The 23626-nt window shown below is 47.4% G+C and overlaps 1 protein-coding gene across 4 annotated transcripts in view; it reads right to left on the bottom strand.

The window, feature by feature from the left end:
• Positions 1-2241: 2241 nt before the first annotated feature.
• The window catches only part of CDCP1 (CUB domain containing protein 1), a 54913-nt gene continuing 33528 nt past the window's right edge, over positions 2242-23626 (bottom strand). For all 4 annotated transcript variants that reach the window (XM_032648855.1, XM_032648852.1, XM_032648853.1 and 1 more), the window contains 5 exons: positions 13850-14071; positions 12429-12812; positions 10673-11038; positions 8544-8631; positions 2242-5925 (listed from right to left, as the gene is read on the bottom strand). In XM_032648855.1, the coding sequence (XP_032504746.1) occupies positions 5493-5925; positions 8544-8631; positions 10673-11038; positions 12429-12812; positions 13850-14071 (1493 nt within the window). In that variant the 3' untranslated portion in view covers positions 2242-5492. The remainder of the gene's footprint in view (positions 5926-8543; positions 8632-10672; positions 11039-12428; positions 12813-13849; positions 14072-23626) is intronic.

The raw sequence follows: 23626 nt of genomic DNA, 5'->3' as shown, positions 1-23626 counted from the left end.
CAGACGTAGAGAATGGACTTGAGGACACGGGGAGGGGGAAGGGTAAGCTGGGATGAAGTGAGAGAGTGGCATGGACATATATACACTACCAAATGTAAAATAGATAGCTAGTGGGAAGCAGCCACATAGCACAGGGAAATCAGCTCGGTGCTTTGTGACCACCTAGAGGGGTGGGATAGGGAGGGTGGGAGGGAGACACAAGAGAGAAGGGATATGGAGATATATGTATACGTATAGCTGATTCACTTTGTTATAAAGCAGAAACTAACACAACATTATAAAGCAATTATACTCCAAAAAAGATGTTAAAAAAAAGAAAAAAAGTTATGGAACGAGGCAGGAGAGTGGGGGAGGGGGGAGTTGGATGAAGGTGATCAAAAGGTACAAACTTCCAGTTATAAGATAAATAAGTACTAGGGATGTAATGTACAGCATGACTAATATACTTAACACTGCTGTATGTTATATACAAAAGTTAAGAGAGTAAATCCTGAGTTCTCATCACAAGAAAAAAATTTTTAAAAATTTTGTATATATATGAAATGATGGATGTTCACTAAACTTATTGTGGTAACCATTTCATGATGTATGTCAGTCAAATCATTATGCTGTATACCTTAAACTAAGTGTTGTATGTTAATTATTATCTCAATAAAACTGGAAGATAAATAAATAAATAAATAAATGGCTTTGAGCCCAACATCTAGAAATCTTCTAACTACCTTCTGGACTCAAAACCTGAGGTTACAGTTTATTCTAACCATTAGCCCTTTCCCCCCTTCATTTTCTATAGAAATGTCCCTCATTAAGTGCCTGATTGCTCACACTATGTAGAGGCTTAACTTAAGTGGGCACCCTGCTCCCACCTGCAGCACCATTTCCTGAAATGAAACACAACTGTTTCACCAGAGTGACTTATCCCACGTCTAAGAGACTGATTCAGTAAGATATGGGGCAATATACTTAGATTTGCTCTTTTCCTCTTGTTCCATCTATGGCGCTTCCGCCTTTGTAGATCTCTTATTTCAATACTTCGAACCCAAATCTCTCTGCACAGCTGCCAATTCAACTTTTAATATATGAAACTTATTTATGTTTCAAATGGGAGAATGAGGGATTCAGAGTATCCCACCCCAAAATATGCAAGCCTGGTGTAAGGATCATTTTGAGCTGAAGGCAATTAAGAAGAAACGGACACAAGAAAAATTCTCTGTCCTCTCCCTCTCTACCGGGAAGGACAGTTTGATTCTTTAATCACCAGAGACAACTCTAGACTCTTAGCCCAGAGATGACAGCAGAGAAATCTATACAACACACCTTGCGAAAACCCGTATTTTCCATTAACTCCCCCCGTTTATTTACCTTTTCACAATTTGCCACTCACTCCTAGAAGCTCGAAGTACTTTTCCTTTGTCTTGTCACTTCTCTACAAATTTACTGCTCTTATGATGCAATATATGCATCCCCTTAAATCTGAGGCTCTGAGACTGACGCACCCATAGGCTAGAATGGATGTGACACTGTGCCAGCTTCCAGGCCCAGGCCTTGAGGGACTAGCAGCTCCGACATCCTGATGCTGGGAACACTCGCCCTGGGAAGCGAGCCTCTGTGTTGTGAAGAAGCCCAGGAAGCCCCGTGGAGTGAGTGGTCCACATGATGAGGAATCAATGCTCCCAGCTGGCAGCCAGCAATAACCTGCCGGCTGTGTGATGCACCATTTTGAAAGTGGATTCTAGTTGAGCTGCTCCAGAAAGGCCACACGGAGCAGAGATAAGCCATCCCTGCTGATCCCTGCTCAACGTGGGTTTGTGGCAAAATATGTGATTGTTCTTAAGTCACTAAGGTCTGCTGTGGTTTGTTACACAGCAGTGCCCGGTCTCCTCCGTGTACTTGGGTCTCCCCTCCAAGTGCATGGCAGGTTGGTGGGGACCCGCTTGGAGCTTCCCTCTCCCACTGCCTTTCTGGTGGCTTGTGACCTGCACTGGGTGTAGAGCAGTCAGTGGCAAGGGTGGCCTCTGTGGGGGTCAGGTATTGGGAGGGTCACACAGAGGGGGCTCAGGTTGCCTCAACAAGAACAGAACAAACTCTGGCCTCTCAGTCACTCATCGGCAGCCCGGAGTCCAGCTTGCTGGACCATAAACACATAGAGAAGATGGAATCTGCTGAGCCCATGTTGAACCTGGGAAATGAGGGCCTCAGCTGAACCAGGGGACAGGTCGCCAAAGCATTTAAACAACCTGATGCCTTTTTTTCTGTATATTTATTTAAAAAAGTGTAGGAAATGAATAAAATGCTGCCTCAAAAGTATATACAACAAATAAATTATTTTGAGTTAAGCATTGCAGATCCACACAAATCAGTCCCAACCTTGACCCAGGTTATGTTCCATGGACTTATGCTTTTCCCCCTTGACTCTTCCTTGAGACATCGCCCTCCCGTGCAAAATGACTGCAGCATTAACCAGTCCTGTCTGAGTCGGGCTTTGTCACAGAGGATGGGCGTGAGGGCAGCCCGGCATCAGCAGACCCAGCGTGGAGGATACTGTGCTGGCACAGGCTAGGCTTCAACAAACGTGTTTGGTTTTCAGTGACCCTGAAATATTTTACAGAAGTGGGGCCTGGGCTTTAAAGGAAAGAGCCAGGGGTATGTCGGGCTGGCCCCTTCAAGGAGGCATGTCTTTGGGAAACATTAAATCCACCTGAGGTCTCAGGAAGACAGCAACTTGGCCTGGAGTTTTGAGCTCTCGGTTAAAAGAAAATGGCCACGTGGTGCCCTTATGAGTAAAGGTGGCGTGTGATGACAGCCATGCTTTAAGGGTGGGATTCAGAGCACTGACTGAGTGACTGTCAGAAGCAGCCAGGAGGTCAGAGAAGGCAGAGAATGGAGGGCCAGGGCCCCAACGATGATTTTAAATATTGATACAATTTCAGCAGAGGGAAGGAAGGCACAGCCCTCCTCTGGCCCTTCCTGGAGGGTGTTTGCCAGCATCTCAGGTCGACGCTGAGGGTCCCTGGGCAGAGCCAGCCTTTCAGAAGTAAAGGTGTCACTGTCAGCACCGAAGGCGTATTAAAAAAACCCCAACATACTCTTCCTTCTGGAAAGAGTTAAAAAAAAACCCTGGAACACACCATTTAGGAGATTGCAAAACTCCTTTTCATGGAGGCAAAGTAGCAGGTGGACAAGTCTGGGCAGTGTATTTCCAAGGTGAAGTCACTGAACACGACGACCTGCATCTACTTTTCTTTTTTTTTTTAAAGTTAATTCATTTTATTTTTTTAAAATTTATTTATTTGGCTGCATTGGGTCTTTGTTGCTGCACGCGGGCTTTCTTTAGTTACGGCGAGTGGGGGCTACTCTTTGTTATGGTGAGCGGGCGTCTCATTGCAATGGCTTCTCTTGTTGCGGAGCACGGGCTCTAGGGCGCGTAGGCTTCAGTAGTTGTGGCATGCGGGTTCAGCAGTTGTGGCTCGTGGGCTCTAGAGTGCAGGCTCAGTAGTTGTGGTGCTCGGGCTTAGTTGCTCTGTGGCATGTGGGATCCTCCTGGACCAGGGTTTGAACCCATGTACCCTGTATTGGCAGGCGGATTCTTTAACCACTGCGCCACCAGGGAAGCCCTACATCTACTTTTTAAAGGAGGTTTTGCCACAGAAGTATCGACCTGGTACTGTACTGACAAGCCATAACACAATCCTTCTCCTCCCAGATGAGAACAGGGGCCACAAAGGCAAATGCCCACAGGAGCTGGGCTGGTAATTAGTATAAATGAAGGATGTGGGCTGTGTGTAAAAGAAACTTTCCTGAAGCACCCATCAGCCTTAAGAATTGTCTTCTTATTTCACATGAGATATGAGTCTTGAACTTTCCATTTCATTATGAGAAGCAACTCTGCAGGGTGTTGACCAATAGCAGCAGACCCTCAGCCTCAGTGTGTGAGGTGGCAGGGTTGGTGGGCCCTGTGGTGAACTGGTGAACCAGATGCCGCATCTAAAGATGAGCTGCGTTTCAACTCCAGCTGGTTGTTGCTCGGTGAGAATGTGAGCCGCAGCATGGCCAGACCTTCTGATCCGGAATTTTATGTAAACATTTTATAATTTTAAATGTTGGTGACTAACTCTTTAAAAAGATGCGCAGGCTAAAAAAAACACACCTGTAGGCTGGATCATTCTCCAGTCTCTCCTGCAGGGGCAGGAAAGGTGTGGTAGGCAGAATAATGGTCCATGTCCTAATCCCCAGCACCTGTGGATATGTTACCTTACAGGGCAGAAGGGACTTTTCAGTGTAATTAAAGATCTTGAGATGGGGAGATAATTCTGGATTATCCGGCCGGGCTTTATAAGTGAAAGGTCCTTGTCAGTAAAAGAGGGAAGCAAGAGCGTCACACTGCCACCATCTGACACAAGGAATGTGAGCAGCCTCTACAAACTGGAAAAGGCAAGGAGATGGATTCTCCCCTACAGACTCCAGAAGGAGCACAGCTCTGCTGACACATGGGTTTTAGCTCAGTGAAACCCATTTTGTGCTTCTGATCTCCAGAGCCCTGAGATAGGAAATTTGCGTTCTTTTAAGCCACCGTGCTTGTGGTAATTTGTTGCAGTAGCATTAGGAAACTAATACAGGCGGCCACCCTTTGGTGTATCCTTCAATGTTTTTAGAGGATGAAAATACTCTCTAAATTTCTATTTAGATGCTGAAGTATTGCTGCAGCTGGGAGAGCCACACATGGCAATTCCATGAAATTTCTCTTACTTCTAGGTCAAAGGACAATGGGACTCAAGATGGATTTCTGTGGTAGGATAACCACACGCAGAGCAAGAGAACCAGCAAGTCTCTTATCAAAGCAGATGTGCGTCAGTACCCTCAAACACGCACACCCTTTTCTGGCTGGACAGACTGCAAATTATTCCCACCTCCCAGGGGACAAGCACATGTTTATCTAGTGGTCAGCAGAAGTCAAAACCCAGCCATCTAACCAGTTAGCGTGAGCTGTCACTACGTCAGGTGAAAAGAGCTGCATGGCTATACATTTGACTTCTTAAATACACAGGACCACCAAATAAATATAATAAAGCATACTGACATTTCCACCCAGGGGACCCCAGTGAGAGCACGGGTCTCTGTGGGCTCCTAGGGGTTGGCACTGTCAACCTGAAGAAGTCTAAATCCAAATCCAAATCCAAATCCAAATCCAAATCCAGGGCTCACTGCATCCCTGTCCTGCGTGATTCAGCCTCTCCCCTCTCATTATGGACTGGTTACAACCCAACCTGAGTTTAGAAGGACTTTCACTGTGATGATTGTATCCAGATCACAATTCATCATTTTCAATGTCTCAGCACTGGAATGAGTCCACTTGGAAATCAGAAGTTGGTGGCATCCAGAAAAACCTCCTGCTATCCTTCCACAGAATTCCTCTTCTTCAGGATTTCTGGGTGGGAACCCTAAAGGGCATCTCAGTGCCCTGCTTTATGTCAAGTCTTAGGGGTGGGTCCAAGTTATTCCCCAGGCTCCATGCTCTCGTAGGTTTCTAGCAAGGGAGGGTCTGTGTTCCCATTGCTTATATTCCTGTCGTTGGGGTAGGAGAAGGTGTACGGTTCGCTCTCAGACTCAGAAAGGAAGCCAGAGGATGGCTCATCTTTGGTCAACTTTGCAGTTGGAGCCCTGGAGCATATGCGGGGTGGGGAGGGAGGGCAGTCCCCTGTGGGGCCCTGGAAGGGCCGGTAGGTGTCCACCTTTGGCTGGAGGAAGGACCCTTTGGAATCCTGCAGGAGATGCCCATACACCATGGTGTCATCGATTTCGGCATACACGTGGGATTCGTTGTCCTTCCGTCTTTTCTGAAACGTTTTTGGCTGCATCGGCACCTGGGTATTGACGTTACCATTGTAGATACCTACAGCTGGGCCCTTGTTGATCTTCTTTTTCCTACTGAGGAAGGGAACAAGACAGGAGTCAGAGAAAACGATCTTAGAGGCTCACCAACTGTACATCCCTACTGGAATGAAGATCATTCAGGGTTCTGACTGGGTCTCCCCCAAGTCCCTCAAATAGCTTAGCGTTTGAAACTGAAACTGCTGTCCTCAGCGAACAGTTAGAAAGGGACCAGCTTCTGTCTCCAGTTTTTAAGGTGGAAACAGGAGCAGAGAGTGGTTTAGAGAGGGCACTGTTAACACCCTCTGTGCCTGAGTTTGCTTTGATACCTGCGTGGTATCCAAAGGTAGAGACATCTGACAACCTCTCTTTCCTAGCAGAGACAGGTGGTGTCCCAAACCAACCACATCAAGCACGGGTGTACCTAGGCCAACCTTCTATGACTCTCTGAGTTCTTTCCTGTAGCTAATGCTTCATCTCAGTTTTGCATGAGCACAAACTATGACCATGTGGTTTCTAAATGATAGCATACGACACTCAGGAAGGTTGTATCTTAGTTTTTAGCTGGAGTTGGGGACAGTAGGACTCAGCATCAGTAGAGGGATCCAGTCCCTTCAGCAGTAACCTCCAAAAGAGGAAAGAGCTACAAAGAAGACAGAAGTCAGGCTGGGGTGCCCGGGTTCCTCCCTAACGCCATTAATGCTTGGTTTGTAATGTTCTTTGGTATTGGACATGGATGGGCATTTGCACTCCCTTCCTCGGAAAACAAAGCCTCGCCCTCCATCTCCACCAGTGAAAAGCAGGGGATGCTGACTTTTTAGCTGACCAGAGATTCAAATGGAGGACAGTAGCTCAATTAGCATAATGGACCACATAATGCATGGCTGGCGGTTCACTAATTGTGAACCTGTACTTTTCTGAGATAAAAATAAATCTAGCACATGTAGCTTGTAACACTGGGTTCCCTGGCCAGGATGACAGGCTGCAAGGCCTCCAGCCTGAAGCCTTTTAGCAATGCTCCGCCCATGTGCTCCTACAGCACACCTTGCTTGTCCCCACCAAGCTCTTCTCACACTGTCCTGACACCGCCTCCTTATTTGCCTGCTTCTTTAGTCCCTCTGCCCCCAGAGACGGCAGGAGAAAAGACTGTGTCTTGTGTATCCCCAGCACCTCTCCTGGTTCCTAGGGCCTAGGAGACCCTCAGGAAATACATGCTTAATGACCAAGTTCAACGGCACTGTCTGCCCTCCTTCTCATGGCAGGAACCCGTCCTCCCTCCCAACCCAACTTGGGGACAGACAAGCCTTATGCAAACCTGCCAGCCAGTGGCCTCCCCCACAGCAAGGCAGGGGCTGGTAATTCCCAGGCCGGGACTGGGGCACTTTAGGGATGGAGGCAAGTGCTGGCCCCTCCCCTCGTCCAATTCCCTCCTGATGAGGAACCTGGGGCCCAGTGTTAATGCCATGCTTTTCCATCTGGGTGGAACATACTGTGCACCCCAGACAGGAAAGTTTCCTGAGTGGAGTGATACAATGATGTTTCTTTACAAGAAGTCCTTTTCCCTCATGCCAGATGTGTGCAATCACATTTCACAGAGAAGACGCCTCCCCCTGAACCTGCCAACCCACCCTCATCAGTAGAGACATTTCTGATCAGCAATTTCAATTGTTTGCTCATGGCCCCAGTTAATAAAAAAAATTTTTTTTTTTTTTTAGTTTTTTTGCTAAGGGAAATAGCTTCCCCCCGCCCCCATGGCTTTAGTTAGAAATAGGAGCAGAACTGATGAAATCTGGCAGCAGCACGTACTCTGTCTAAAAAGGTCAGCACTTTCCTCTCATAAAACAGAAGCTGTTATCCTGAGGGGGTGGAAGGTGAGACTGAGTCAGTTAACTGGGTCTTCCTTCCTCTTGCCCACAGGGCTGGCTTTTTGATGCTTGTCTGGAGGCCAATAAACAAGCATAAAACAGACAGTTTGTTTAAGAAACTGGAGGAGAACAAGCTGGGCAGCGTGAGTGGTTTTCCTCAAGGTGACAGGGGGAGCGGGTTCACAGGTCTGGTCTGGCAGGGTCTACGGGAGCGTTTTCCTGCCAAGATCACCCGTGTGAGGACCACGGTCTAATGAGCAGACAGTAAATGATTCACAGGGGACTTATGCTGAGGCAGCTGCGTAAAACTGCAGGCTAAAATGTCACCGCATGTGTATTTTTTTCCTACTAGGTAGGGGATATTTTCCCCCTCCACGCATAATTCACATCCAGCAATATTATTTATTTTCCACTTCTCCTTTTTTTGGCAACGCCAGGTGGCTTGCAGGATCTTAGTTCCCCAAACAGGGATCCAACCCGCACCCTCGGCAGTGAAAGGTTGGAGTCCTAATTGCTGGACTGCCAGGGAATTCACCCCCTGCAATATTTATTTTTTTGGCCGCACTGCATAGCACGTGGGACCTTAGTTCCCCGACCAGGGATTGAACCGGCGCCCCCTGCACTGGAAGCACGGAGTCTTAACCCCTGGACCGCTAGGGAAGTACCCGCCCTGGCAATATTATTTAACAGTGACCTTTGCGGGGGAAAATGGAAAGCAAGGAAAAAAGTCAATAATTAATGACAGCTCTGGTCTGTGTGATGTAAGGAGGTGTCAGCTCAGGTGAAGACAGTTCGAGAAATTCCACCTACTTCTTTTTCACAAAGCAAATGATGAGTCCGAGGGCAAACAGCAGTAAGGCGCCACCTCCCACCACCGTGAGGATGATGACAGTCAGGTCTGTGAACAGAGACACAAGGGAGGAGAATGGGGAGACACTTGGTGTCAGGCTGGTGATGAGCTCCAGTAGACAGTCTTCAAAGATGGCTACCATCCATTCCTTCCCTCCTCGTACGCACATGCTGCTCCTCACTTTAAGGGGAATCTGTTTCCTTTCCTCTTGAATATGGGCTGTGCTGGTGTGGACCTAACCTTTTAGAAACCTGGCAGCTTCCTGCGCTTCCTGAGGAAAAGCCAGCCACCATGTAAGAAGTCTGACTATGCTGAGACCATGCTGTGAGGAAGCCCAAGTAGCCATGTGGAGACTCCATGAGGAAGACAAACCAAGGCTCCCAGCCTTGAAAGTGAGCAATGGTGAACCATCCCAGCCCCCCTCTAGCTATTCAAGGCATCTGGCTGAGGCCCCTCATATCTTAGAGCAGAGATGAGCCACCTGCTGTGCTCCATCCAAATTCCTGACCCATGGAATTGTGAGCAAAAAAAAAAATGGTTATTGTCTAAGCCACTAAATCTTGGAATAGTTTGTTATGCAGTGAAAGATAACTAAAACAAACTGGGGGACCTACCAGATCTATTCCAAAGGCTACTCCTGGCCTATCCCAGCTGTGCTCCCCTGATCGCCACAGCCCATGTTGGAGGAGAGAAGAGCAGGGGGTGTAGAAGAAAGCAGGGAGTCAAAAGTCAGAGGTGAAGGAGTTAAGGAGAGGGTTGTTTCATGTGTGCTGTCCTTCTCCTACAGTTGTACAAAGGAAAAAGGAAATATATCAGAGAGAGAGCCCTGCACCAAACCAGGATTTAGGATTTCTGGCTTGTTCAATAAGAAAACAAAAGGTGAGACCGTGAGAAAATAGGACTAGAAATAAATGACAGAAAATGAATGTAAGAGAGGAAGAAAACTCAGGAGCTAATCTGAGAGTGTGGGCGAGCTTTTCACTTGTGGCTTCTGGTCGCTGTTGGTTCTCTTGCTGCTAACCACCTGTGTGGCCTTGGGTGGACACACAGTCTATCCGACCACCCAGAAGGGAAGGGGCTGGGGAAAAAAACCTCCGTGGTTCCAACACTCTGTGGTGCTCTGTGACTATCTTGGAATCAAGGGCTAACACGGCCCCACCAGAGATTGCCTGAAACTCTTCAGTGGATACTACCACTTTGGGCATAAAGGCAAAATCCTCATCATGGCTCTGAGGCCCACGACTGAGGGCATTCAAGGATTCTAATGTTTCACTGGACTAAATAAAAAATGCCAGCATCATGTATCTGTGTCACACTTTCCAGGTCCTCACAGTTTTAATCACCAACACTGAATCCCCAGTGATAATTTTATGGGGTAGTTACAATCATCTATTCTCTGCAGAGGAAGATCAGAGGAGTAAAGAGACTTCCCCTATGTCAGAAAGAGGTTAATAGTAGATTGACTACCAAAATGCCCTAATTCTTCCCCTGCCCTGACCCATGTCCTTTATTTACTGTGTGATCCTGCAGCTCCTCCCATCAAGAGATGGAGTCTACCTGTCCACCCCTTGAATCTGGGCTGACCAAACCAATGCTGTCAAAGGGACAGGGTATGAGTTCCTAACCTAAGCGTCAGGACACCTTGCATGCTTTCCCCCAGCCTCTCTTGGATCTCTCTGCCTCTGCCATGAGAACAGGCCCCAGTTTGGAGGATAAGAGACCATGCTGAGGAGAGCCAAGGAATCCCAGTTATCACGGCTGATCTTGGCTGGGCTCCAGGCATGTGAGAGTGCCCGGCCAAGACTGACAAAGTCCTCTAACCAACTTGCAGCTGCCCACAGGTGCTTGAGTGAATGAACCCTGACAAGCCCAGCTCAGAACTGCCCAGCCAACATGTGAGCAATAACAAATGGCTATTTTTAAGCCACTGAGTTCTGGGGTGGTTTGTTATACAGTATTATTGACACAATAGCTGACTGATACATGGACAGCCAGGACTCAAATCCATGCTTTCTGACTTGCCTTCCGGTCTTGCTCCTGATCCCTCAGCTACCAACTGCTATCCACCACCACCCCCGAAAGACCTTACCCATGGTCCTTGGGGTAAGCGAGACCCAGAAAAGCAGGTCCAGCTGCTTCTTGCTCATGGGGCTGCAGTTGGAGATGTTGACCCAGAAGCTGTGATAGCGGAAGCTTGGCTTGGGCAGCACCTCCTCCTCCAGGCTGAAGATCTCCTCGGTGTGGGCCCGCTGCTCCTGGATGATCATGAACGCACGCCCTGTCTGGCAGACCACGCCCGTCCGCTCTTTGAGGAAGGTCAGGCAGGCCACCTGGTCTTGGGGCACGCTGATGTTCCAGGACACGGAGGTGAGGGATGGTAGGCCCTTGTCCCAGTTAGGGGTCCTCAGGTAGACCTTGCTTTTCGTGTCCAGGGTCACTGTGAAAACACCTTCCTCTGCAGGAAAAGGAAGAGAATCCACTCAGATGTTGTTTCACTCAATCAGGATGGAGAGAATAGGAGGGTGGAGGAGATGATGCTATACTGTCCAGACTACAGAGCTTCCTGCCATGATGGAGAGGCTCTGGATCTGCACTGGCTAAGAGAGTAGCCACAGCTGCATGTGTCTGTTGAAGACTTGGAACGTGCTTGGTGTGACTGAAGACCTGAATTTTTAATTTTGTTTACTATTAATTTAAATTTAAATTGCCACGTGTGGCCAGTGGCTACCATATTGGTCAGCAAAGGAATAGAGTCTCAGATTGGGTTCTTGGGCCTTTTGAAAAAACCAACCAAACAACCAACCAAACAAACAAACACAAAACAGGCCAGTTTGCCAAACTGGTGGTTGTCTCAGCTTCCTTTCAGAAATGCCCTCAATGGAGCTAACACCTATCCAACGCCCTGCTCCATGGTGGGACTGGTGTACACTGATTTCTATTTTGGAGATTTAGAAAACTTCAGGTTCTGGGAAGAATTCTTTCTGGTTGCAAAGTTGAAAGGCTCTCTGACATGTCAACTAATCCACTCCTTATCTTCAGGTGAGATAAAAGCCCAACACTCCACACTGAGGATGGTGTGTCTTATTTTCAAAGACTCCCCAGAAGGAGTTTCTCTGGTAACCTTGGAGATACCAGGCAACTTGGAATGACCTTAATCTTACGGCCAGATTCATTTCCCTCCCACTCATGCCTCTGAGAACAAAATTACAGGGTAAACCTTGAATTAAGGTCTTGGTCAATTTAAAAATGAACTTAGCAACTTGTAGTGGTGACTGTGAATTTTAAAATCAACAATGTAGAGTTCACCGTTGTGACCAATTTAAACCTCACTTGCTGCCTGAGAAGATCATACATTAGCCTCCCAGGAGGGGTCTGCTCCCCCATGCAGGAGAACGCTCTAGAGATTCATCTCTCTCCCAGTATTCCTTCCTCTGTGCCCTCCGAACTGCGTTCTGAATTGTCAAAGCAGAATCATAAAAATATCTGCATAAGGATTTGTATGTTACCACTTCAAGAATCCAGGACTTGGGAATATTTTGTTAGTTCTCATTTATGCCCTGCCTGCTTCCAAAAAAGCCTCGAACCTGATTATTTGTTCTGCTGCCTACCAACCATCACCTCCCACTGTCAGACAGTCTTATTTCTAACTCCTGGAATTTTCCACACTAGGTTAATGGTAAAGTCAGGATTAGGACTCATTATCTTGTATAAGGAACAGCCCACTCAGCTATCCCTTCTCTTCAAATTGACAATTGACACGATCAGAAAACCAAAATAAGATAAGTGTCCCCATAAGAAAGGCTAAGAGGGCATCGAGATGGGGAGAGAGTGAAAGACCACCTTACCTTTAAAGTGGGGGACAAAGGACACGGTCAGGCTCTGCCTGGAGGCCTCTTGCTGGAAGCTGGGGGCAGAGGTACGGAGGGTCACTGAGACGTTCTGCTTCACCTGAATCTGCTCGATGGAGCCTCCAGAGCAGAAGGAGCCGAAGTAAAGGTCCTGGCCGGGAACGGCACTGGCCACGAGGTAGCTGAAGCTGGTGTTGCAAACCCTCTCGTGAGTGTGCTGCTGCAGCTTCTGGGCAGGCACCAGTGCCAGGCTGATGCTGTCTTTGGGCACCAGCAGCTTCCAGGAGAAGTCGTGCAGCTGCACAGGCAGCTGGAGGATGTACCACGGCACCTGGAGCGAGTAGGACTTCTTCCTGTGGCAGTACTGGTGGTCCAGGCAGCCTACGAAAGAGGGGTTCGTGGTACCTAGGCTGGGAGGAAACCGGAAGTGCATCCTCTCCAGCTCTCAAGTCAGCCCAAGGCTTTCTCGCTTTTCCCTTTGGTCTCTCCTCTCCTGCTCTGTCCTGCGCTCCTGCCTCCTTGACGCCCGTTTCCTAGCTTCCCTCCTGCTCTTGCATTCTTACTCTCCACTAAACTGGCAGAACAACTTCTGGGGAGTATTCAGGGTTGAAATTTTCTCTTCTTGTTTGCTCAAGTTCTCAGCTAAGACAACCTGTGTCTTAGATGCTAAGTGCCACGTGGGCAGGGTACAGGTTTTTCCTTTCACCCAGCCCTGCTGCCCAGTGTCCCTGCCTGTGGGGAGGCAGTTCGCCTAGTGGTTAGAGCTGGGAGCAGAGTTGGGGAGATCTCAGCTGGCGTTTCAGCTCTGCCTCTTCCTAACGGGGTGGCCTCGGACTGGCTGCTTTGCCTCTCGCGGCTTTAGCTACTGCCTCAGTGGAGACCCTAAGAGCATCCACATCAGAGATGATGGTGGCCCAGCAAGGAGGTGACTATTGGTTATGCTGCCCTCCACTGATTGAACATTTCTATGTGACTAGCACATGTCGGGCATGGCTAGTAGCTAAAGGGATAAAAAATGGAAGAAGCCAAAGTTTTTGAGCTCAAGACTTGGTCTCATGCAACAGAAGACAAATGAGCAGTGAGCGTGGAAGCAGGGGGCATGCGCATGGGGGAGGCTGGGGAAGGCTACGAGGATTTCACAGGAGGGAGACTGGAGGCTGGACAGAGGAGACGTGAGCATGGACACGGGGGATGCCACTTGCTTCTGAAAGATGCATGTTCCCACGGAGGCTGCTGGTCTCAAAGTGGGTGTGTCTCCACCTCGCTCTGTGCTTCTTGGTTGCCCTTGCTCACCCTCACTGCCGGGGGCATTTCTGATCATACTGTTTACAAACCACCCAGTGGACCCCACTAAGACAGGGCGATGGGGGAGAACTCCCACAGCCCGGGAGGAGCACACTGAAGGGGCAGGGGCGTACTTATGGTTTTCTCGGCGTTGATCCACAGCCGTGTCAGATCATCACAAAGGAAGGAGATCTTGTGTTTGGAGCCAGCTGTCAGGGTGAGGTTGGTGCTGCAGGTCCGAGAGTCCAGACACACGAAGCAGCCGGGGACAAATTTGCGGCTCAGTTTGCTGGGCCGTTGCTCGATGGTCAGCGACGTGGCTTGCTCGTTACTCAAGTCAACCACGTAGGTTTTATCTGGAACCACAAAGAGAAAACAGGCATGAAGAATGGATCAGGATGAGCCCCGTGAGATGGCAAAAATGAGCACAAAATCTCTCATGGCTGGGGGATGTTGGGAAATTTTTTTATTATTAAGAAAACATTACGATAGCTTGAAACAAAATTTAAAAAGAAAGTCAGTGGACTGCATTTTGTCCATCCTTATGTAACTGCTTTCATTTCTTCAAACTCATTTTAGTCCCTGTGCGTATGCATGCATATTTGCGCCTATTTAACAGTATGGTGTATATAAAATTTTATACTCAGATTTTACTTCATTATTTTGTGCAGATACACTTATTTTACCATATAGTTTTCATATTCACTAAGCTTTTAAAATATTCATTAATCTTAGTCATCTAAGGGAGATTTAGCATCACCTATTTAAATATTCTCCCTCTATGAAGAGTAATTAACAACAGCTGGTATTAGTGCAGGGATACAAGATTCACAGACAGGATGGAACCATAGCTATTATACTTTAATCTCTAATAAATGCTCCATTTCAAATAAATGACAAAAAGATGAAGTATTCCACAGGCTGGGCCAGGAGAATGGTCTCTCCCATTAGTAAAAGAATAAAATTACACTAGTACTTCAAAGCAGTCACCAAAATAAAAACAAAGAGAATATCTTTATAAATGTGGAATAAACACAAAGTATAAAAGCAAAAAAATAAATAAATAAAGATTAAAATATCTTTCTGACTTAGGTACCATAAATAATGTTTAAAGGACAAGGGACACACTGGGAGAAAATATTTTCTACAAAGAATGATGGAGAAGTTCACAGTAAAGGAAATATAAATGTCCAAGTAGCCAAAATATGAAGTGTTGTTAATATCACTTGTAATACTACTTATAATCAGAGAAAAGCAAATTAAAAGAAAGTGTATGGTATAAAAATAAAAACCCTACACCCCTATAACGCAGCAGTGTGACATGCGTATATATGCCCTCAGGTGTATGTCAGTGCTGTGACAGTGACTGGAGTAATACTGGAATAGTTAAACAGACCATGAAACTTTCACCAATGGAATATTACGCAGCAGTTAAAAAGAATGAGGGAGATCTAAATATACTGATATAAGAATCTCCAAGATATAGTATTAGGTAAAACAGCAAGTTGTAGAACCATATTTAGACTATGACACCATTTGATTATAAAGTCTCTATGTAAAATGAAATAGCGATTTCTACATGTACATACTTATGTATGTATGTGCTTAATATTTAAGTGAAGAGAAAAAAGATTTGGAGAGAAATATAACAAACCCATAATTGTGGTTACCCTAGGAGGGGGGCCTGGAAGTAGGGACAATACAGATGGTCAGGGGGGATTTTAGCTTTGTCTGTGATGTTTGAATTTTTAGTTAGAAAGTATGTATGTATTTCTTATATAATTTGGAAAAACTGCCCAATTATTGTTTTTTTAGGTCACTTCTATGATTGCGCCACTAGAAGTAAAAGATTCTAATAAGCACACGTGCATGTTTAGTTTTTATCTGTTTCCTCAGGATAAAATCCCAGAACTGATTGTTAGGTGAGAGAATAGGAATATTTTTTCAACTATTTAGAATGGATTACCAGACTACTTTATAAAAGAGTCATTTCACTTTATAATGTCATCCCCAGAAGGCTCTACACTATGAACCCCTGGAAATCACTTTTTACTGAGTTGCTTTTTAATTTCATTCGTTCTGCTTTTTTTTTTTTTTTTTTTTTTTTTTTTTTTTTTTTGCGCTATGCGGGCCTCTCACTGTTTGCGGAGCACAGGCTCCGGACGCGCAGGCCCAGCAGCCATGGCTCACGGGCCAGCCACTCCGCGGCATGTGGGATCTTCCCGGACCGGGGCACGAACCCGTGTCCCCTGCATCGGCAGGCGGACCCTCAACCACTGCGCCACCAGGGAAGCCCCATTCGTTCTGCTTTTACAGAAGCCATCAAGTTAGGAAGATGCCTATGCAAGGTGGTGCTGCCTTTGCAAGTCATGGGTGTTGCTGATGTGTCTACCAGGTATCTTAGCCTCTCTGCCTGCACCTCCAGTGAATAAATAAGTCCCGTGCCAGTTGGGAAAGCTCTGTTTCCCAAGAGAGTCTGCTAGGCTTCCGCCTTCCTGGTAACAGAAACCATATACTTAATAGAATTGTTCCTTTTGAACTGGCTGCCAGGGATCTCAGTGTCAAATTAGGAGCAAAATAAGGGAAATGTCTTATGGTTGTCATATCTGCTGACTCCTTTCTTTAGCTCTTATTGCTTATGTGTAGGTAAATTTTACTGTAAGTTCTAATAGTGCTTTAATCAGAGAGATGACATACCCAGAGCTGGAGTATATATGCTAATGTTGTTAACTTAAATATGATTTGATTTAGAAAATGGTTAGCTTTTCAATCTCCTAGCCCCACATTCAGCTCATATCTTACTGCCCTTTACAATTTATCTTCGTTGGGCTTCCCCGGTGGCGCAGGGGTTGAGAGTCCGCCTGCCGATGCAGGGGACACGGGTTCGTGCCCTGGTCCGGGAAGATCCCACATGCCGCGGAGCGGCTGGGCCCATGAGCCGTGGCCGTTGAGCCTGCGCGTCTGGAGCCTGTGCTCCACAACGGGAGAGGCTATAGCAGTGAGAGGACCACATACCGCCAAAAAAAAAAATTATCTTCGTTGTTACCTCTGGGAAACCCTCCCTACCCCTACCCTGGCTGTGTTAGGAGCCCTTTTGCTTCTGAAACCCCACTCACCCTTATCGAGGTCCAATCACAGGTTGCAGGAGGCTCCCTACCCCCTCCGTCTTTCCTAATTTGTACAGTATCAAAGTAGTGCACGCAGAGAATTTAAAGCAGGGTTTCTCTGGCTTGGCACTATTGACATTTGGGGCAGGGTAATTCTTCGTTGTGGGGCTGTCCTGTGCACTGTAAGATGTTTAGCAGCATCCCTAGCCTCCACCCACTAGATGCCAGTAGCACCCCTACGGCCCTCCATTATAACAACCAGAAATGTCTTCAGACATCGTCACATGTCCCTTGGGGGGCAAATTGCTCCTGGCTGAGAACCACTGGTTTAACAAATCAAATAGTTTTCTAAGGTTTGTTATGAAAACAAAACTCCCTCCCCACTGTGACCACTCCCCAGAATAACAACTTTCAACTCTTTTAGCAGGTTCTCTTTACATCCACAGCACCCAACAACATGCTTCTATTGCTGCTTCTAGATATTTCTGTTTCAGGGTTTTTTTAAAAATTAATTAATTTATTTTTGGCTGTGTTGTGTCATCATTGCTGCGCACGGGCTTTCTCTAGTTGTGGTGAGCGGGGGCTACTCTTCGTTGCGGTGCGCAGGCTTCCCACCGCAGTGGCTTCTCTTGTTGTGGAGCTCGGGCTCTAGGCACGCAGGCTCAGTAGTTGTGGCTCGTGGGCTCTAGAGTGCAGGCTCAGTGGTTGTGGTGCACGGGCTCAGTTGCTCCACAGCATGTGGGATCTTCCTGCACCAGGGCTCGAACCTGTGTCCCCTGCATTGGCTTGATTTCTTAACCACTGCGCCACCAGGGGAGCCTGTTTCAGGTATTATTTGTTGGTTTCCCACAAAAGAAGATGAGGATTTCCTCTCCTTCACCCACACTCATGTCCCCCTGCCCACACACCACACCTCGTATACAACATACACACACCCACAGTACACATGCCCAGCAAACATCCAAACCGTACACTTGCTATCCACCCATCTTCCCAATCTGTACCATCATATTTTTAATGTTAGATCATTATTCTGTGTTGACATTATCATGCCTATGTAAACAATAGTAACACAGTGTTTACACAGTTACGTTATTTCCATGCTATTGATTCTCTTTCTTGCACAAGATTTTATTTCCCTAGAATTAGTTATTGCCATTTAAATCATTTCCTTAGTTTCTATGTACTTATCAGTAATTTGACACCCAAACTCTCCCCCACTTGTATAAATCTCCTTTCAATACCTATGAGAACATTAGGTATATCAGCAAGTTATCTTTCTGAAAAGTCTCTCCAGAGCCTTCTCAACTGCTCACATCTAAAGGGGCCCAGGTATGGTCTTGGGTCCCCTTGTACCATCATCCTAAGATTCCCTTTGCCTCACTCTTGAAAGAAAAAAATTTTTGGCCGCACCTCGAGTCTTGCAGGATCTTACTTCCCCGACCAGGGACTGAACCCAGGCCAAGGGAGTGAACGCCAAATCCTAACCACTAGGCCACCAGGGAACTCCTGAGATTTCTTACTTATCCATGGGGATAAGTCAGAGGCCACAATGTGTCAACTCTTCCAGGACAAATTAAAGACTCACAGAGGGGCTTCCCTGGTGGCGCAGTGGTTAAGAATCCTCCTGCCAATGCAGGGGACATGGGTTTGATCCCTGGTCCGGGAAAATCCCACATGCCGCGGAGCAACTATGCCCACGAGCCACAACTACTGAGCTCACGCACCACAACTACTGAAGCCCGCGCGCCCTAGGGCCCATGCTCCGCAACAAGAAAAGCCACTGTAGTGAGAAGCCCGTGCACTGCAATGAAGAGTAGCCCCCCTTGCCGCAACTAGAGAAAGCCTGCATGCAGCAATGAAGACCCAACACAGCCAAAAATAAGTAAATAAAGACTCACAGAGCAGGAGTTACCCAAGAAAAAACAAAAACAACGCCAACATTTAGTTAAGGGCTCCAGGTTGCTTCTGGGGGGTTATAAAAGCTGAAAAAGAAGCAATGCAACTATTTCCACAACCAGCATTTACCCAGATCAGTTACTGAAACTATCTGCTATAACATTCTGGAAACACATCCATCTACCTTATTTGAATCATGTTAACCCAGAAACCTACAGGGATTGAAGATACACTCAGTCTGCTGGTATTTTCAGAGCAAGTAAACGTATCTTCCAGAAGCTAGAAGAGGATGCAAAAGGTAGTAGGCTAGCAGTCTGCTCCCACTACAGGGAGTAACATAGACAGGTAGACTACTATTAACTCATATGATCGTTATCAGCAGGGCCATTTGAACCTTTTAGAAATAATATCAGAAAATGAGAGACAGGCTGTGTGGGACAACAGAGAAGTTCTCTCTCTACGGTGACTATTAGATGAAACTCCAAGAGGACCAAAATTATTTTTTCTATCTCCAGGTAATGGAGTGGTAATAATGCCAGGTATGGCATGGTAGTATTGTACCATCAAAAAAGATGAGAGGGGCTTCCCTGGTGGCGCAGTGGTTGAGAGTCTGCCTGCTGATGCAGGGGACACGGGTTTGTGCCCTGGTCTGGGAGGATCCCACATGCCGTGGAGTGGCTGGGCCCGTGAGCCATGGCCGCTGAGCCTGCGCGTCCGGAGCCTGTGCTCCGCAACGGGAGAGGCCACAACAGTGAGAGGCTCGCGTACCGCAAAAAAAAAAAAAAAAAAAAAGATGAGAGTGCGTTATGGAGCACTGAAAAACAAGATGTGTTGGGTGGAGACAAATGTAAATCAAGTTCTCTGACATTGCTGAACTGCACGTTTTGGGCAACGTAAGCCATCCATGCTCACATATCTGGTCACAGCTGGCCAGATCAGCCAGGGCAGCTTGTACATTACTCATCTTAAGACACAGGACACTTGTGCTCAAGCCATGGAAAGATATTCTCTGCAGGAGTCCTCTGGGTCTAGTTTTAGTTAAATTGATATCGTCAGCAAAGTAGAGAGAGAGAGTAGAGAGTAGGGTGGGGGGAGAGACAATCAGGTACAAGGTAACATCTGCCTGCTGCCCACATTCAGAATTTGTTTTTTTTCAGTCTGGGCCTACTGTAGTCAGGTCCTACTGTGCATGCTGAGGGGTCAGGGTGCCTCTGACAGCTGCTTCCACCCTTCTGAGGCTCTGACTTTGCATGGTTGCTGTGACAGCCACCCTCTTTTGCTTGAGAAACCCTCCCAGCTCTGCCTCCACTCTGTTTTTGATGCTCTTGTCCTTGTCTGCTTCCCCCAGCAGCCAGGCTCCTGGTGCTCCCACTGTGTCCCATCTACCTTGCCCCTTCTGAGGGGCTGTGCCTTTGGGCAGTACATCTGGCTCTCAAGCCACTTTGGACAAGAGGCTGCCTCCTGAGATTAGTGCGACAGTGTTTATGGAGGGCCTGGAATGCACTGGAAACTGTGCTGAGTGCAGGAAAATAGAGGAATAAGACAAGATGCCTGATTGGGAGTTTAGTGGGACACAGACATTCAGATGGATAAATGAGACATGGTAGTGATGGGGAGGGAGACAACAGAATGAACCACTGAATGGGGGTGGCCGTGGGAAATTGTTTGGAGGAATCCCCTTTTCCCTGCCACGTGCACCACAGGGACTGAACATGGGGAGATGAGGAGGGGTGGCAGGTCGGTTTGGGACACGTCTTTAGAGGGTGTTGAGGAAACACTCCCTTTCTCCAGCCACAATCTTGAGGCCTCCCAGCATGCCCCACCCTGGAAGTGTCAAGAGTGGCACCTTCTCTAGTCTAAGCCTACTCTTAGACACCACTGGCTGGGGATAGTGTTTGCTGACCTAGCAAAACTGAAGGGTGTGGAGCCTCACTGTCCAGGGGTCATTGACATAGAAGAAGGGCAGTCTCCCTGGGTAGGCAATGGGAGGCTCTGCTATGACCAAGGGGACCTGCACACACATGTACAACGACTCACTCCCAGCACCAAAGAAAGGAATGAAAGAAGAGCCCCTGTCAACCCAAGTTCAGAGACAGTGGCAATGTCAGAATGCCTTCTTCATGCTCTGCTTTTTCCTAAAGACTCCCCCGCTAAGCCTCTGAACTTGTCCTTGCTGGGTACAAATCCCCTTCTCAATGCACACCCCTTCTCATGAAGCCTCCGTTCCCAGTCACCATCCTCCTCCCCCAAACCAAAGCCACTCTGGGCTCACCCTGTTGCCTTTCCAGGTGCAAAAGAAAGCCATGAAGGTAAAAAGACCCTTTCAAGGGGGTTTGAGAAAACCTGAGAGTAAGACTCCAACAATATTAGTCTCTTGCCACAGTCTGAATAAGAAAATGAATCAAAATCAGCCAGAGCAGGACCAAGAGACCCAAGAAAAATCCACCACTCCAAGTAACGACTGGTACAGACAGTAACTGCAGAGCAAAGCCAGGGACTCCAGAACTATCTGCTGGTCTCCAATGGCCCAGCTAGCCAACCACAGAGAATGAATCTTTAACAGGGAGGGTTAACACAAAATTGACAGTTTGTGAAAGGCTCCTTCATCCAGGGGATGAGTGTGTGTCTCTGCAAGTTCTCTGCTGATGGGGAGGAAAGAAAGGAAGAGGCAGGTGTGTGACAAGGAATGGAGGTGGGGTCCTTCGAGGTGGAGGACCAGACTGGGTCCTTCAATGTCCAAAGTCAGCCAGACATTGGGAATAAGGACTGGGTGAGCAGTGAGCACCTGAGACAAATTCCCCCTTAACACTTTATCTCCTGTGCAAGGAGGAAAAAGGGCTCAGCACTACTGCTGGGGCTGGGGAGAGGGGGCCCAGAGGAGAGGCATGATGTGTATAGGGTGGCAGGGCACCCACCAAAAAGGCACACAAATGATTTGCTTCCAGCCATCTACCTCTTAGTGGTGTGTGTTGTAACCTACCTTATGCTGTAAACAACTAAAGACCCTCCGAAGGGACAAAAACTCGCCGTACAGAAAAATCACCAACCCCAGCCTCCGTAACAGTGTCTGGAGGCCACAAGTCCCACATAGATTAGGACACCTTCTTGCTAAGTGACTTGGAGTCATGCAGTGGCCTATCCAGGTCAGGGCAGTGGGGATATTTCATTCCCTGTGAGGGAATAAAGGGGAACAGAGAATTTTAAAACAATAATAAATCTGAGTAAATCCAGGCTTGTTTTTTTTTTTTTTTTTTTTTTTTTTTTTTTGCGGTACGCAGGCTTCTCACTGCCGCGGCCTCTCCCGTCACGGAGCACAGGCTCCGGACGTGCAGGCCCAGCAGCCATGGCTCACGGGCCCAGCAGCTCCGCGGCATGTGGGGTCTTCCCAGACTGGGGCACGAACCCGTGTCCTCTGTATCGGCAGGCGGACTCTCAACCACTGCGCCACCAGGGAAGCCCCCCAGGCTTGTTTTTATTGTCACTATGCTCTAGGATTTCTAAACAATGTCAGTAATAAACTACTCTCCCTCACCAAAAATTGTTCTTTTCTTTCCGACATTGTTTGTTTTCTTACAGAGAACATAATTTTTAAGCAGCTCTACTGAGCAATAATTGAATTACAGTAATCTGTGCATATCTAAGGTGTATATTTGCCTAGTTTTGAACCTATATACACACCTGTATATACATCAACATAATCAAGATAGTGAATATATTCATCACCCACAGAAATTTCCTTGTGCATCCGCCTCTCTCCTCTCACCACCCCCCAGGGTGTTAGGAGGGGTGTTTTGTGATGACTAAGCCATCCCAGGGCTACCATTGGCTGGAGCAGTGACCTGATGACCAAACAAAGCTGAAGAGTGTGGCTCCTCACTGCCTAGGAGAAGGTATATGTAGGGAGATCAGGAACCCTGGCGCAGATCACTGGGAGGCTTCGGCGTGGCTGAAGTTGCTGGCAAACCCTAGGAGTTTAACACAGCTATGGACCAACCAACCATAAGTATAAAACAAACACAAGCGTGGAACCACCACCCCTAGCACAGAACAACCAACCACAGTTGGGGAACAACCACCTACAAGCACAGAACAACCAACCACAAGCAGGGAATAGCCGACCACAAGCACTGAGGAAAGGACGGAGGGGACGACCCCTGCCAATACAAGTGCAGAGACAGTGCCAAGTTGTGGAAGAGAGCCAAGTGGGTAGAGATGCCCGCCAAAATTTCCTCTGAAACATCCATCATCTGTGCAAGAAAGTACAAGAGAGAAACCAGACCAACAGCATTTGTTACCACCAGCTGATGAAGACAGTGAATGAAAATGACAGAATCGGCTGACGCAGAACCGAGGCCCCACCCTGGAGAACTCCGTCCATCCCAGTGATGCACAGCGTATAGAGTCCTGGGCACCTACAACTATCCGCTGCATCCCCAGAGGAGCCCGTGGAGAAATGGCCACCCACGCAGACACCAAATGTTACACCAATAGGGTACCCAGATTGCAATTATTAAAATAAGATCAACAAGATATGAAAAGAAAATAAAAAGAAGAAACTCCTTCTGGGAAGTCATCTCCTGCATCCTATAAGTCTCATCTGTCTTCTGGATTACAGGCTAACATCTAAGGACCAGTGCTGTGTCTTTTTCAACTTTGTATCCCTTCCTTGACCTAGAGCCTTGCAGGATAACATTTAAAGAGCGCTTACTGTCTGCCAGGCACTGCCACCTCATTGCTCCTCACAACACCTCTACGAGGACAGTCCTATTATCTCTACTTGAAGATAAACTGAGTCACACAGGAGTTAAGTGACTTGCCCAGGCTCACATAGTAAGTAGGGGAATCAGGATTTCGAATCCACGCAGGCCAATTCCAGAGTAAGTGCCTTTAACCACTGGGCCATGC

Source organism: Phocoena sinus, chromosome 11 (genome assembly GCF_008692025.1).
Source record: "Phocoena sinus isolate mPhoSin1 chromosome 11, mPhoSin1.pri, whole genome shotgun sequence".
In the NCBI taxonomy this organism is placed as follows: Eukaryota; Metazoa; Chordata; class Mammalia; order Artiodactyla; family Phocoenidae; genus Phocoena; species Phocoena sinus.
This window is presented reverse-complemented; position numbering and strand designations above follow the sequence as displayed.